The 13166-nt window shown below is 38.6% G+C and overlaps 1 protein-coding gene across 22 annotated transcripts in view; it reads left to right on the forward strand.

Annotated features, from left to right (window-relative positions):
• The window catches only part of SYNJ1 (synaptojanin 1), an 88432-nt gene that overhangs the window by 56918 nt on the left and 18348 nt on the right, over positions 1–13166 (forward strand). For all 22 annotated transcript variants that reach the window (XM_032276997.1, XM_032276999.1, XM_032277015.1 and 19 more), the window contains 6 exons: positions 261–419; positions 1893–2049; positions 2653–2770; positions 2871–3086; positions 6747–6825; positions 10073–10235. In XM_032276997.1, the coding sequence (XP_032132888.1) occupies positions 261–419; positions 1893–2049; positions 2653–2770; positions 2871–3086; positions 6747–6825; positions 10073–10235 (892 nt within the window). The remainder of the gene's footprint in view (positions 1–260; positions 420–1892; positions 2050–2652; positions 2771–2870; positions 3087–6746; positions 6826–10072; positions 10236–13166) is intronic.

Consider the following 13166-nt stretch of genomic DNA (forward strand, 5'->3'; position numbering starts at 1 on the left):
GGAATTATGTAGCTTCTTATCTTTGGACCTATGAATTAAATGAGAGGCAGGTTTGCCTGTCCTAGTTCCCAGCTTGATTCTTCTCCGGGCTTAGTGATTTTGAGGTCCTGAGATTTATTTTCCTTTCACATGTGTTATTACTGTTGGGTTAAAGAAACAGGACATGGGAGGAGACAAGCATATCTGAGGCGAAGAAATAGTTGTAAAACATTTTGAATGTTGATTGTTTTGAATTTAAAATTCTGTCTCATTGCTTTCAGGGAAGAATGCTGTTTTCCCATGACTATGTATTTTGGTGTGGTGATTTCAACTATCGAATTGATCTCCCTAACGAAGAAGTTAAAGAGCTCATAAGACAGCAAAATTGGGATTCTCTTATAGCAGGAGATCAACTTATCAATCAGAAAAATGCCGGACAGGTATATTCATACTTGAGAAAATACTTGTATTAAGAAGATTTTGGGGCATGAAACATACTTTTTTAATCAAGGTGTTTAAAAAATTTCTTGGGGTCTTTTTATACTTATATATCTGCAGGTAAATAGATAATAGAATTATCTTTCCTTAAAGTAATAAAAATAGGAAAGAGAAAACCCACAATAATTCCCAGATACATTATGTATCTATAAGATTCATTTTCTAATAGAAGGATAAACTTTTTTTTTCCTTGGTAATAGTTTAGAATCTTAGTCTTCAGGGCTGTTTTTTGGGTTAAGTCCTATAGTCATTGACTTTTTTTTCTTTTGTTTCTTATGTCATCTGACTTTTGAAACACTTCTTAAAATTTATGACCACAAAATTTGGGAAGAATTCATTAAATTTTTTTTTTTTTTTTTTTTTTTTTTTGGTAAAAGGATCAGTGGCCATCTGGTATGGTGCCTGGTGATCACCAGACTTGAATTCTAACACTTTGGGCACCATGTTACCTTTTCAGGCCCCAGCTCCTTACTTGAGAACAAGATATCAGGCTAGATGTTTCCAAAATCCCATTTACAGTTCTAAATGTCTCCTATAACACAAAGATTGGGCAGAATTCCCTTATTCACGTTTTTGTAGTTAGTTTAATCATATGTCAAACAAGTGGTCTTGACCGCTTCACAGGCGGGAACTGGAGTACACGGGTGCTGGCAGGGGTGGACTCTGCTCACTCACCCCACTGTGCTCCATCCCTTGTGGGAAGGGGAGCACTGGTGAGTGAGTGCAGGAGCTGGGGTGAATGTTTTTGGGCACCAGCAAAAGCTAACTTTGTACCAGCCCTGTGGCAATGTCTAGGGGACAGCTTAGTTGAGGGTCAGCATGACAGCTTTATGCGCCTACACTCATGGCACCTGAGTTCCTGTCCGGCATCCAGGAGGAATGAGGTTACATGAATGAATTGAAGATGGTAAATGTAGGGGATTTTATTGCCGATGAAAGTGGCTCTTGGCAGGAAGGGGAGCTGAAAAGAGGACTGAGCGAGAAGGTAATCTTCCCCTGAAGTCCAGCCAGCCATCCCATGGCTGTACTCCTTTCCAAAACTACACCGCCAAGCTGTCCCTTTGAAGTGAAGCTGCTTCTCTCTGACATCCAGCTGCTTCTCTATCTGCTAGCTGAGCCTGGGGATTTTATGAGCACGGGATTGGGGACAAGGCAAGGCAGGCCATGTGTGGTTTTGAAAAACGCAACATTCGGGAGGAAAAACAGGGATATAAGTTCTCACTTGGGGCTGTTACCACTTGGGTTGAGGGTGGGGCCCTCACCGGGGACCCACTAAGCTTTGTTCCATTCAGCTAGAAGTGTTCGTCAGATGCACACAGATTTCTTCTGAGAGCATCCACTATGTAATAGACATTTAATGGATGGCTGCCTTATTGCTGTTTGGGAATAACTCATTTTGTATATGTCTATTTTAGATTTTTAGAGGATTTTTAGAGGGAAAGGTGACCTTTGCTCCAACATATAAGTATGACTTGTTTTCTGATGACTATGACACCAGTGAAAAGTGCCGCACCCCTGCGTGGACAGACCGTGTCCTTTGGAGAAGAAGGAAATGGCCTTTTGATAGATCAGGTTGGGAAATGGACTTCTTTATTTAAATGAACTAATGTAAACTTATGAGGAAGCAGGGAATGACATAATATCAAATGAGAAGAGGAGAACTATTATTATTTTTCAGCAAATGTTATCCAGAATAGAATAAATGAAATTTTAATATGTCAGATTTTAAAAAATATTGTCAGATCTGTTTATCATAACATTTAATTTTTCAGCCTATTTTCATATAATTTTATGTAAAGAGAAGGAAATATTTTTGTGAAATTTTTCATTGAAGCTAGTTTAGGTTTTTAACTAAAATAACTTTAGTGGTTTGCATATGTTTTAAACTGCCGCTTGTCTCTTGAATTGTTTATGAAACACCATTTGGTCACAGTCCTTTAATCTCAGAAGTAAAGCCACATCTTAATTTTTACTAAGTAAAGAATAAAACAATAACTTTACCAAAAACCTTTCTAATTTAAAGGTATTTAGACTGCCTGCCTATTACCAAGTGTTTCTGGCATTCCAGCCTCAAACCACTGAAGCTCATGAAAGAAAAGGAGAAGGCCTCTTTGCTCCACACGATATGTCCTGCTCATACAGCTTCTCTTATGTTTTCTTTTCTTCTGACTGCAGCTGAAGATCTAGATCTTCTAAATGCTAGTTTTCAAGATGATAGCAAAATCCTCTACACGTGGACTCCAGGCACTTTGCTGCACTATGGAAGAGCTGAGCTGAAGACCTCTGACCATAGGTTTAAGCAGTCTCAGTTTTTCTAATGGTGCTTGAAATTTGTTTGAAATACACCCTTTTTAAAACATTTCTAATACATTTATTTTCCTTTATGCCTTAAGGCCTGTCGTTGCCCTGATTGACATAGATATATTTGAAGTTGAAGCTGAAGAGAGGCAAAACATTTATAAAGAAGTAATTGCAGTTCAGGGTCCACCAGATGGTACGGTATTAGTCTCAATCAAAAGTTCTTTACCAGAAAATAATTTTTTCGATGATGCCTTGATTGATGAGCTTCTGCAGCAGTTTGCAAGTTTTGGTGAAGTTATACTTATAAGGTAAGATGTTTATTATGCACAAGTAACTTGTGATTCATAAACAATCATTTCTGTATTAGAAATCACCTAATTTGGGGAAGGAGATAAAAAAAGAGAAAGATACCACCTTATTTAGTGTTTGACTAGTATATGAGTATTTTTATTTCCAAACTAAAGAAAAATCATACTGTGGATATTCTGTATGTAGGTTTTAAAACTGAATTCTCTACTTAGAAAGCATAAATAAATAGTGAAACTTTTTTTTTTTTTTTTTAAAGACAGGGTCTTACCGAGTCACCCAGGCTGGAGCACAGTCATGTGTTCATGGCTCATTGCAGCCTCAATCTCTCGGGCTCAAGTGATTCTTCCACCTCAGCCTCCCAAATAGCTGGGTCTACAGGCGCACACCACCATGCCTGGCTAAGTTTTATATATTTTTTTGTAGAGGCAAGGTTTCACCATGTTGCCCAGGCTGTTCTCAAACTCCTAGCTTTAAGCGATATGCCCAGCTCAGCTCCACAAAGTGCTGGGATTAGAGATGTGAGCCACCAAACCCAACTGAATAGTGAAACTTTATGTGAACAAATGAAGACAAAAATAGGTGCATGTTCAGATATGAACTCTTCACCATTCGTATACAGTAGAACAGATAATGAAACCCTATAGCAAAATAAAGCTGTGATTGTATTTTTTTTTTAAGGAGAGATAAGAGTAGAATGACTTCCTTCCCACCTCTGTTAAAGCAAGTTGAGTAATTTTAAGTATGTTTAGCTTCTAACAAACAGAGATGTGATGAATAGTCGAGTCATTCATTTCAGTCTTGGTTTCCCTCATTGACTTAGCCATCTGCCTTTTGCAGAACCAGATGCCTCTTTCCTTGTTTTAAAAACATTTTCTTCCAACTATACAGCAGTTTTGAGAGACTAAATAACATGCATGTGTGCATGTGTTTGAATTCCATAGGGAAAGAGGTACTATTAAATCCTTTTAAATACTGTTCATTTGTTTAGTTAGGTATGTTTTACAGATATTTGGTGGGCAGATCTCTATACTAGTTTCTGTAGAAGAGCAGAGGAGAAATTGAAGATACAGCTCCTGCTTGTAATCTAGTAGGGAAGATCAGCATGTGTGTGATGGCACCCCCAGATCCTAAATGGCATAGTACATAGCATTAAGATGGTATGGCTTCTACAGAGTGAAAATCATGCCTAAGACACCTCAAGTCCTTTCAGAGAGTAAATGAACAAATGGAAAAGAAATTGTGTTTAGACTTTCTTCAAATCTTTTGACAAAGATCTATCCCAAAGCTTTCAAATTAAACAAAATAAAAAATTTCAAAAATCTTAAGGTTCTGGAAAGTACACAGTGAAACCTCCAAGTGTACAGATGACAGTATACTTTGCCAAGTACAGAAATGCCAAACCACCAGAAGCATCATGTGGACTGTGTGAGTGGGCAGCAGAGTCACAGATAAATGTCTTCCTGAGCAAATGTAAAATACTGCACTGAGCTAGAAAGAATCTAAACTGTATAAGGGATGAAAGACTCTGATACAGGAAAGGGACCTGTCTTTATAACCCAGAAGAACTTGTTAAATTGAAGCTAAAAGCTTTCCCCCAAATGTTTGTCATCATTAGGAAAAGTATTGGTAAGAAATGAAGGCATTAACCTAACATTATAAAGCCATGAGGTGTCTCCAACCTGGATATTCTGGTTGTTAAACTCTAAGATGACTAAGTTGGAAAAGAAAAAGCAGACACTGAAAGTCAACAAGGAGGGGATCACTACAAGCAGTGAGATGAAACTGATTATTACCTTTTAGTCTAGATTAAGACAGCCATTAAGGAGTGAGTAAAGCCTGTAAACCCCTTTATTTTTAAATAAGATGTTCCCTGGAAAAGTGTATGGGATAAATTTAAATACATATAGATACTTATAGTAATTGAAGGAAAAGTCTAGACGCTCTTACTATGGTGAGTGAAAGCAGGAAGAAAATATAGCTTCCAAAAATCTTACATAAATCAATGGATATAAGAACCAGAATCCCTTGTTAAAGTTAGAAATGTGTAAGGGGCACATTGCTGATTGACAGTAAGGACAAAGATATTAGCCCTTACCCAGGACCACAAAAGTGTTGGTATCTATCAAAGAACAAATAATGTTTGGGGCTTTAGGGGACTGGTGTGGCATAAGTGTGTCCTTACAGTGGTGATTATAACCTTAGGAGAAGCGATATTCTCGATCACCAACAATTTGAAAAAGATACCTTCATGTAGGTAGGTAAGAATGGTGTTCCTGCCGGGCGCGGTGGCTCAAGCCTGTAATCCCAGCACTTTGGGAGGCTGAGGCGGGTGGATCACGAGGTCAAGAGATCTAGACCATCCTGGTCAACATGGTGAAACCCCGTCTCTACTAAAAATACAAAACATTAGCTGGGCATGGTGGCATGTGCCTGTAATCCCAGCTACTCAGGAGGTTGAGGCAGGAGAATTGCCTGAACCCAGGAGGCGGAGGTTGTGGTGAGCCGAGATCGCACCATTGCACTCCAGCCTGGGTAACAAGAGTGAAACTCCGTCTCAAAAAAAAAAAAAAAAAAGAATGGTGTTCCTGTATATTTCAAAGGGTAGCATCCTGCAACTTAGCTTTATGCCAAAGAAATTTGAGTCAGTTACCTCGGTCATACCTGCGGAATTGTAGAAATCTGTTCCAGGTCCTCCAGGACCTTGATTTTACCAGGGTGAAGTACTTGTGCACACTTTTGTTTTTGGCCTTTTCCTCTTAATATTCAGAATTCATACTTTGGAATACAAGTTTAAGCAGGGGGCTAAGGGGAGAGTGATTGTGTGTGTGTGTGCGTGCGTGCGTGTGTGTGTGTGTGTGTGTGTGTGTACATGTTTTCCCCACTCTCATCTTGAAAATATCTGTAAAGATTCTTGAACTTGTGGTTCAGCTTGCCAAATTATTTCTGTTATAAGATTGACAACATCTTAATTTGTTCTTTTTTGAATAATAACTTCATTATATCCTATGACCCTCTTCAGAACTTGTTCTGTCCTTTTTATTTTTTCCTCTTGAGAGTTTTTTATTTCAAAAGTAGAAACTTGGAATCCTATCACAGACCATTGAAGTCCCAAAAGAGTAAATCTTTATCAATGACTAAAGACAAGGAGCACAACCTAGGGCTTCTTGGGGCCAGTCTGGTTTGTTTTCTTTCGTTGACAACTTTCATCTTTTTTGGTTATAGGAAATTTTCTTCAGGGAAGTCATTGAGACTGAAAATACATAGTACTGGGTTATGGGATCTGGAGACTTGGATCCCCAGCCCTGTAACTTATTCTCCTTATAGAATCACTTTGAACAAGCCACTTAACCTCTGGCCCTTTCTGCCTTCTCCATCAAATGGAGGATTGGGTTAGATTGAATTAGCAGTGATCACAAATGGAGGTGCACAGACCCATTTCTTCTGGCTGTCCATTAGCATAATATCCTAAAGAAATTGGGGCTAGAGTGCTCTTAGGGGAAGAGTGCCCTCTCCGGGTCACCACAAGCCCTACCAGCGCTCCCTCCTTTATTTTTTTACTTCCTGGCCTCTGCAGGCCCAGTAATCATGGGAGTAGTCACTGAGCTTGTTACGTCTATGGTATTAATTATGGTTTTTCGTTGTTTTTCTCTTTCTTAAAGATTTGTAGAAGATAAAATGTGGGTTACATTTTTGGAGGGAAGCTCTGCCTTGAATGTTCTGAGCCTAAATGGTAAAGAGGTAAGGTAGCATTTGCTGATTCTAAACCATTCTGCAGTTAAGTGTCTGAAGATTATACGATATTTTTATAGACATGCAGCAAGATTATCTGAATGAGAGGGGAAAAGACCTTATGGTATGTTCGAGGAGCTGTTTAATATTTTTTATTTAGACTGGATTTCTGACTAGCCTAAGCTTATTTTGGTACCTCCCCAGAGATATTAGCTGTTTATATAGACTAAGAAGGAAACATGTTTAGCACCTAATTTGATTTCTCTCATTACATTTTAAGATGCAAAACGTTTTAAAATTTTAATTGGGGATAGACAGTCTGGCTCATCTCTATAGTAGAAAAAATTTCTATCAAATGAAGAAAATGCTGTATTTACCAGAAAACAAGGAAAGGAGGTGCTCATTATTCCTAGGAATTTGTTTTATTGGCTTGGTTTGCCTAGGTTTCTTCTTCAAATGTAACTAATTGCCAGAGATAACAAATCCATCCCATTGAAGTATTTCAGAAATTTCTAATGAATGAAGATATTCCTAACCTGTGATGTGAAAAGTCACTGATGAGGGAAACTTCCATTGTTGGCCTGGAATAGTTTTACTCCTCTGAAGTGCTGCACCTGTCATTTTTTTTTCCAAACTCTTTTAGACGAATCCTAAATGTCTAAGTATATGGTCAGTGCACAGGATGGACTGCATTCTAGGCCTGATTCCTGCAGCAGTGAACAACTCCTTGAGCACTGTCTTGAGCTCCTCTTCTGTCACATCAACTTCTTTGGAGAAAAAAAATTATTTGTGTGTATTAGACTGGGTGTGGTGGCTCATGCCTGTAATCCCAGCACATACGAAGGCTGAGACAGGCAGATTACCTGAGGTCAGGAGTTTGAGACCAGGCTGGCCAACATGGTGAAACCCCATCTCTATTAAAAATGCAAAAATTAGTTGGGCGTAGTGGTGGGCACCTGTAACCCCAGCTGCTTGGGAGGCTGAGGCAGGGGAATCACTTGAACCCAGGTGGCAGAGGTTGCAGTGAGCCAGGATCGCTGCAGTGTGCTCCAGCCTGGGCAACAGAGAGAGACTCTGTCTAAAAAAAATTTTTAAATAAAAAAATTATTTGTGTGTATTGCTTTTGAAATAGGTTTTGTAGAGTTTTATTTGTTTTCTTAAATGTAATACTAATATGCTCTGTAAAATCATGTATCAGGAAATACAAAAATAATTAAAAATAAGACCACTCATGATCCTATCATTCTGAAATAATTTCTCTTAACCTTCATATTAGCATATACATATATAAATACAAATGGCATTTTATATACACACAAACACATTAACACAAATGGGATATGCATATACGCAAACACAAATTGAAATCATATTATAAAGTTATTTTCTTACCACCCCTTTACTTGTGACTATGTCATGGACATCTTAAACAAATAAGTCATTTTTAATGGCTTCATTAATTTCATTATGTGAATAAATATATAAATTTATTAAACCAAACTCCTATTCATAGACATCTAGATTATCTCCCATTTTTTAATTATTAAAACCAACATTTCAGCAAACTTCTATGTATCTTTTTGAGTATTTTTTGGTCATCTAAATTTCTTCCTTTTCGTTTGGCCCTGGTCTCTACCAAGGGGATATTCCTAAGGAATTACATCTTAACTGGCCATTACAGAATTACATCTTAACTGGTGATAGGTATTTAAGAATGCTTGTTAGTATTTTTTGATGAATATAAAAGAATTTTGTTGACTTTAAAAAGTAATGTATGACTTGTAAAGAATGTTAAGTTCTGAAATTGGAGTGATTTTAGTAGCCATATCTAATTAGCAAGTAAAGGATTATGAATTCTTAGGATTCTGACTTTAAAGCTCAGTGCGGATGCTAAATTACTAAGAAACACAGCCGTGCCACTCAGTTCAGCAACTTTGAACCTCTCCATTATTATGCCTTCAAGGAATTCTAATATCTGTAACACTTGGAGCCAGGGAAGATCTGTACCCACAAAGGTGCCAACTGTCAGCACAGCATATTGATCACAGCTACACAGTTCATTTACAAATACCAAAAATGTTCACATCTTATTCACATTAAGAAACTCTTCAAACAAAGGAAATTGAAACTATGTGGGAGAAAGATTTAATTTAGAAAGCAAGTTTGTTATAAGGATATGGGTTTTAAATGAGAATTCCTTTCTAGTGCACGATTTATCCTTGACCAAAGATTCTTGCTGTTATCAGCAATTTTTTTCAAATGATTTTTATTTATTTATTTTTTTTGAGACAGAGTTTCGCTCTTGTTACCCAGGCTGGAGTGCAATGGCACGATCTCAGCTCACCTCAACCTCCGCCTCCTGGGTTCAGGCAATTCTCCTGCCTCAACCTCCTGAGTAGCTGGGATTATAGGCACGTGCCACCATGCCTAGCTAATTTTTTGTATTTTCAGTAGAGACGGGGTTTCACCATGTTGACCAGGATGGTCGCTATCTCTTGACCTCGTGATCCACCCGCCTCGGTCTCCCAAAGTGCTGGGATTACAGGCGTGAGTCAAATTATTTTTTAAACACATTGACAGGATGTGCTATAACTTGATTATAATGTCTTGGTTGTCTTAGCTTATACCTTAGTCTAAAAGTCACATTTATAGAGAAGGCAGAGTGCCAGCTTCACAGGTAAAAGTCATTCTCTTTTTAGAATGATTAATTTTTGTTGAAAATTTAAAATGGTGATCCCTTCTCTTAATATTCATCTGGCATTTGAAATGCTAAAACGGTATAGGTTAGCACTTAGCAGCTGACATATAGCAGCTCTCAGGACCATATGCCAAGTTAGGAAAGACCAAATGAACAGGAACAGGAAATGCATTTTAAAGATTTTTTGTTGCCTCTTCTGTAGTTGTTTCACATGGGAACAGTTATTTCATCTGTAAATCAAAATAAAGTATGAAGTTATGTAGCAAAGTTGTTGGTGAATTTACATCTGGCCAGGAAACATACTGGCTGCAGCAAAGGAAACTTGCATCTCTGGGCAGCCTAGAAAAGACCTTTATTTATCACCACAGGCTTTTAAAGGGAGAATTAGGAACAACCGTTAAACTAGTTAAAAGTATATGTGAAAGAATTATGCTGAATTGTCTAACTAAATTAACTGTCTATACCATTGGATAGTTTAATGAAGTCAGCCTCTTTATTCCAAAATAGTTAACTTTCATGTTAATCAATCTTTATTTTATATCTCTTTTACTCAACTAGTTATTGAATCGGACCATAACTATTGCTTTAAAAAGTCCAGACTGGATCAAAAATTTGGAAGAAGAAATGAGTTTAGAGAAAATTAGCATTGCATTGCCATCATCAACCAGCTCTACCCTGCTTGGTGAAGATGCAGAGGTTGCAGCAGATTTTGATATGGAAGGTTTGTTTCTTAAACACACCTTCTTTACTTCTTGTAGTTCTAGATATGTTTTCTTCCCATCTGTAAAGTCTTAGTTTCCATGTCCGTCTATCTTCTTCTTCTTGGGACATACATAGCACTCTTAATTAGAATTTATTTCGGCTGGGTCTGGCGGTTCATCCTGTAATCACAGCACTTTGGGAGGCCGAGGACAGATTGCCTGAGGCCAGAAGTTCAAGACTATCCTGGCCAACATGGTGAAACTCCGTCTCTGCTAAAAATACAAAAATTAGCTGGGTGTGGTGGTGCATGCCTGTAGTCCCAGCCACTTGGGAGGCTGAAGCAGAATTGCTTGAACCTGGGAGGCAGAGGTTGCAGTGAGCCAAGATCGCACCACTGCACTCCAGCCTGGCAACAGAGCGAGACTGTCTCAAAAAACAAATTAATTAAGTTATTTATTTATTTTGCATCATATTGTGTTTATTTTGCTTATACTTTAAATGTGTTTACCATTCTTCCATTCAAATATTAAGGCCTTTACAAATGTTAACTTATATTCTTACTGGATTAAAAAAACCCAAATTGATATTTTTGGTGCATGGTTTAGTCCCAATAATTAAAGTTAAGGTAAAAAAGTAGAAGTTCCAAAAGGGTATTCTAAGAACAGAAATGAGTTTAAATAATTACTCCAAAAATTTCCTTAAACGTAATTCAAAAACGCATTTGTTTGATGGCAACATATCAAAAGAAAAAATTTTAAAAACACATTTGTTTTCTAATGCAATATGCTATTCTAGTGTGTTTTCCATTAAAATACATACCTTAGATTATAATATAATAATATTGTAATGCCCTAGATAGCTAGATACCAGTTGAACGTCTTACAAGATTATCTCATTTTCACATTCTCTGTTCATTTGTTTACTCAGTCCACACATATTTATGTAGTATCTTTATGCCAGATACAGCAGGGTGCTGGAGATTCAACAGCTGTGTTTCTTGCCTTTCTAGAACTCATAGCTTATTTGGTGTTACATACAAGTAAGCAGGCAATTATAATAAAGTGACAATGGATGGTGCTTTGGCAGCTCATGGAAAAGTTGCCTAACCTGGCTTTGGGAAGTTGGGCAAGGTTTCCCAGAGGAATTGAAATTTAAGTTGAGAATCTGAAGACTCAGGGAGAGTAGGATTAAGGCTACAAAGGAGAGATCCAAGAAGAAGGCATGTGCACAGCCTAAATGGGGAGGAAGAGGATCCCAGTGTATTATGCAGGGATTTTAGTGAGGAAGTAAATGAAGAAGAGAAATGCAGAGGGAGAAGTAGGTGTGGGGTGGAAGATGAATTCTGTTTTGGATATGTTGAATTTGAGATGTTCATGGAGTCAATCAGACATGAGTCTGGTGCTCAGGAGAGAGCTCTGGATTTAAGGCAGCTCTAATGGCCTACAAAGTCATGGGCATTTATTACTATAACTTTGGCCAATAGGATTATGTAGAGACAGGAGAGAATGAATCGAATATGGAGAGATACAGTCTTGGATTGAATATGTGGAAACACAGAGTTTAAATATACACAGAAGAAGGCTGCCCATGAAAAGAACATGAGAAGAAACAACTAGAAATGTCAAAGAGCCAAGAGAAATTCATGGCTTAAAAATCCAGGGAAGAAAATGGAGCATGGAAGGGGAGTCGTTAATGGTGTCTTGCGCCACAGAAAGATGAGAAGAAATGAGGACAGGAACGTGTCCTTCTGATTTAATAACAGGAAGGGAAGCCGTTGGTGACATTTCATGAGAATAATCTCAGGAGTGACAAAGTCAGAAAGTGATAAATTGGTATGGATGGAAGGTGAAGAAGTGGAGAAAATGTCTGTAGACAACTCTTTAAGGAAGTCTGGGGGAAAAGAGAGAAGAAGGCAATTGCCCCAGGGAGATTGGAGGTCCTAGGTGGTGTTTTTGGATGGGAGAGGCTTGAGAATGCACAGTGCTAACGGAAAAGTAGAGGAGAAAGGGCTGATGGTTTGGGGGAAGGGCAAGGCAGAATAGTAGAGCAGTGTCACTGAGAACTAGGCTGGGTAGGGCCCATTTGTTCCATCCTCAAATACCCAAGTGACAACCATGTAATGAGACTCCAGCTTGGGGGCAGGCTGTTGAAGCAGGGGTTCCCATCTTAAGACTTCTCCTCTGTGAAGTGTTGAAGTTATCTGCAGGAGTGGGACAGCCCACAGTTTCAGGAGGGTTGAGGAGTTTTGCAGTAAAGCTCCTGAAGAGCAAAGTGAGGGGAAGAGCAAACCAGGAATTGCCGGGCACTTTAGGAGCCCAAAAGAGAATGAAAAGCACAATTTCAGATGTGACTGCAGTCATCAGGACTGAGTGGTTTTCTTTAGCAGAGGCAGTCAGCAGTCCAAGTGCTACCACAGAAAGATTAAACAGAGGGGTCAGTGCAGCGACAGGGTTTTGTCAGGCATGTGCAATGGAAGAAGTGTGAAGTAGCAGAATGTTGAGATGAAGAACCATAGACTCTGAAGCTAGGCACAGAAGAAGGCAGAATCAGATGGGGGTAAAATTAGAGGAATGAAGCTAGGGCTTCTGAAGAAATGAAAAAAAGAAAGAATAGCCAAGGGAGAGAACTGAAAAGCTGGGAGGCAGTAATCAGAATGAAGCTTTTGAGTTATTTCAGACGAGTGCAGTTCTGAGGGGTGTGAATTAGGAGTGGAGGTGAATGTCAGTAAGGATAGGACCAAGGCATTTCATTACTGAACGAGTTGTCCACATGGACTTTGATGTTATACAGAAAGCTGGTGCAGGATCTGATTACCGTCTTGCTCTCTGCTTATTCCTCAATGAGTGGGTTCAGGAAATGGAAGAATAGAAGTTGGAGATGACTGTAGCAAATGGGGGTAGCAGGTGTTACATCAATTCTGGATGACCTAGCCTCAAAGCAGCAGTACCTT

Source organism: Sapajus apella, unplaced genomic scaffold (assembly GCF_009761245.1).
Source record: "Sapajus apella isolate SASKATOON/1434 unplaced genomic scaffold, GSC_monkey_1.0 scaffold8, whole genome shotgun sequence".
In the NCBI taxonomy this organism is placed as follows: domain Eukaryota; kingdom Metazoa; phylum Chordata; class Mammalia; order Primates; family Cebidae; genus Sapajus; species Sapajus apella.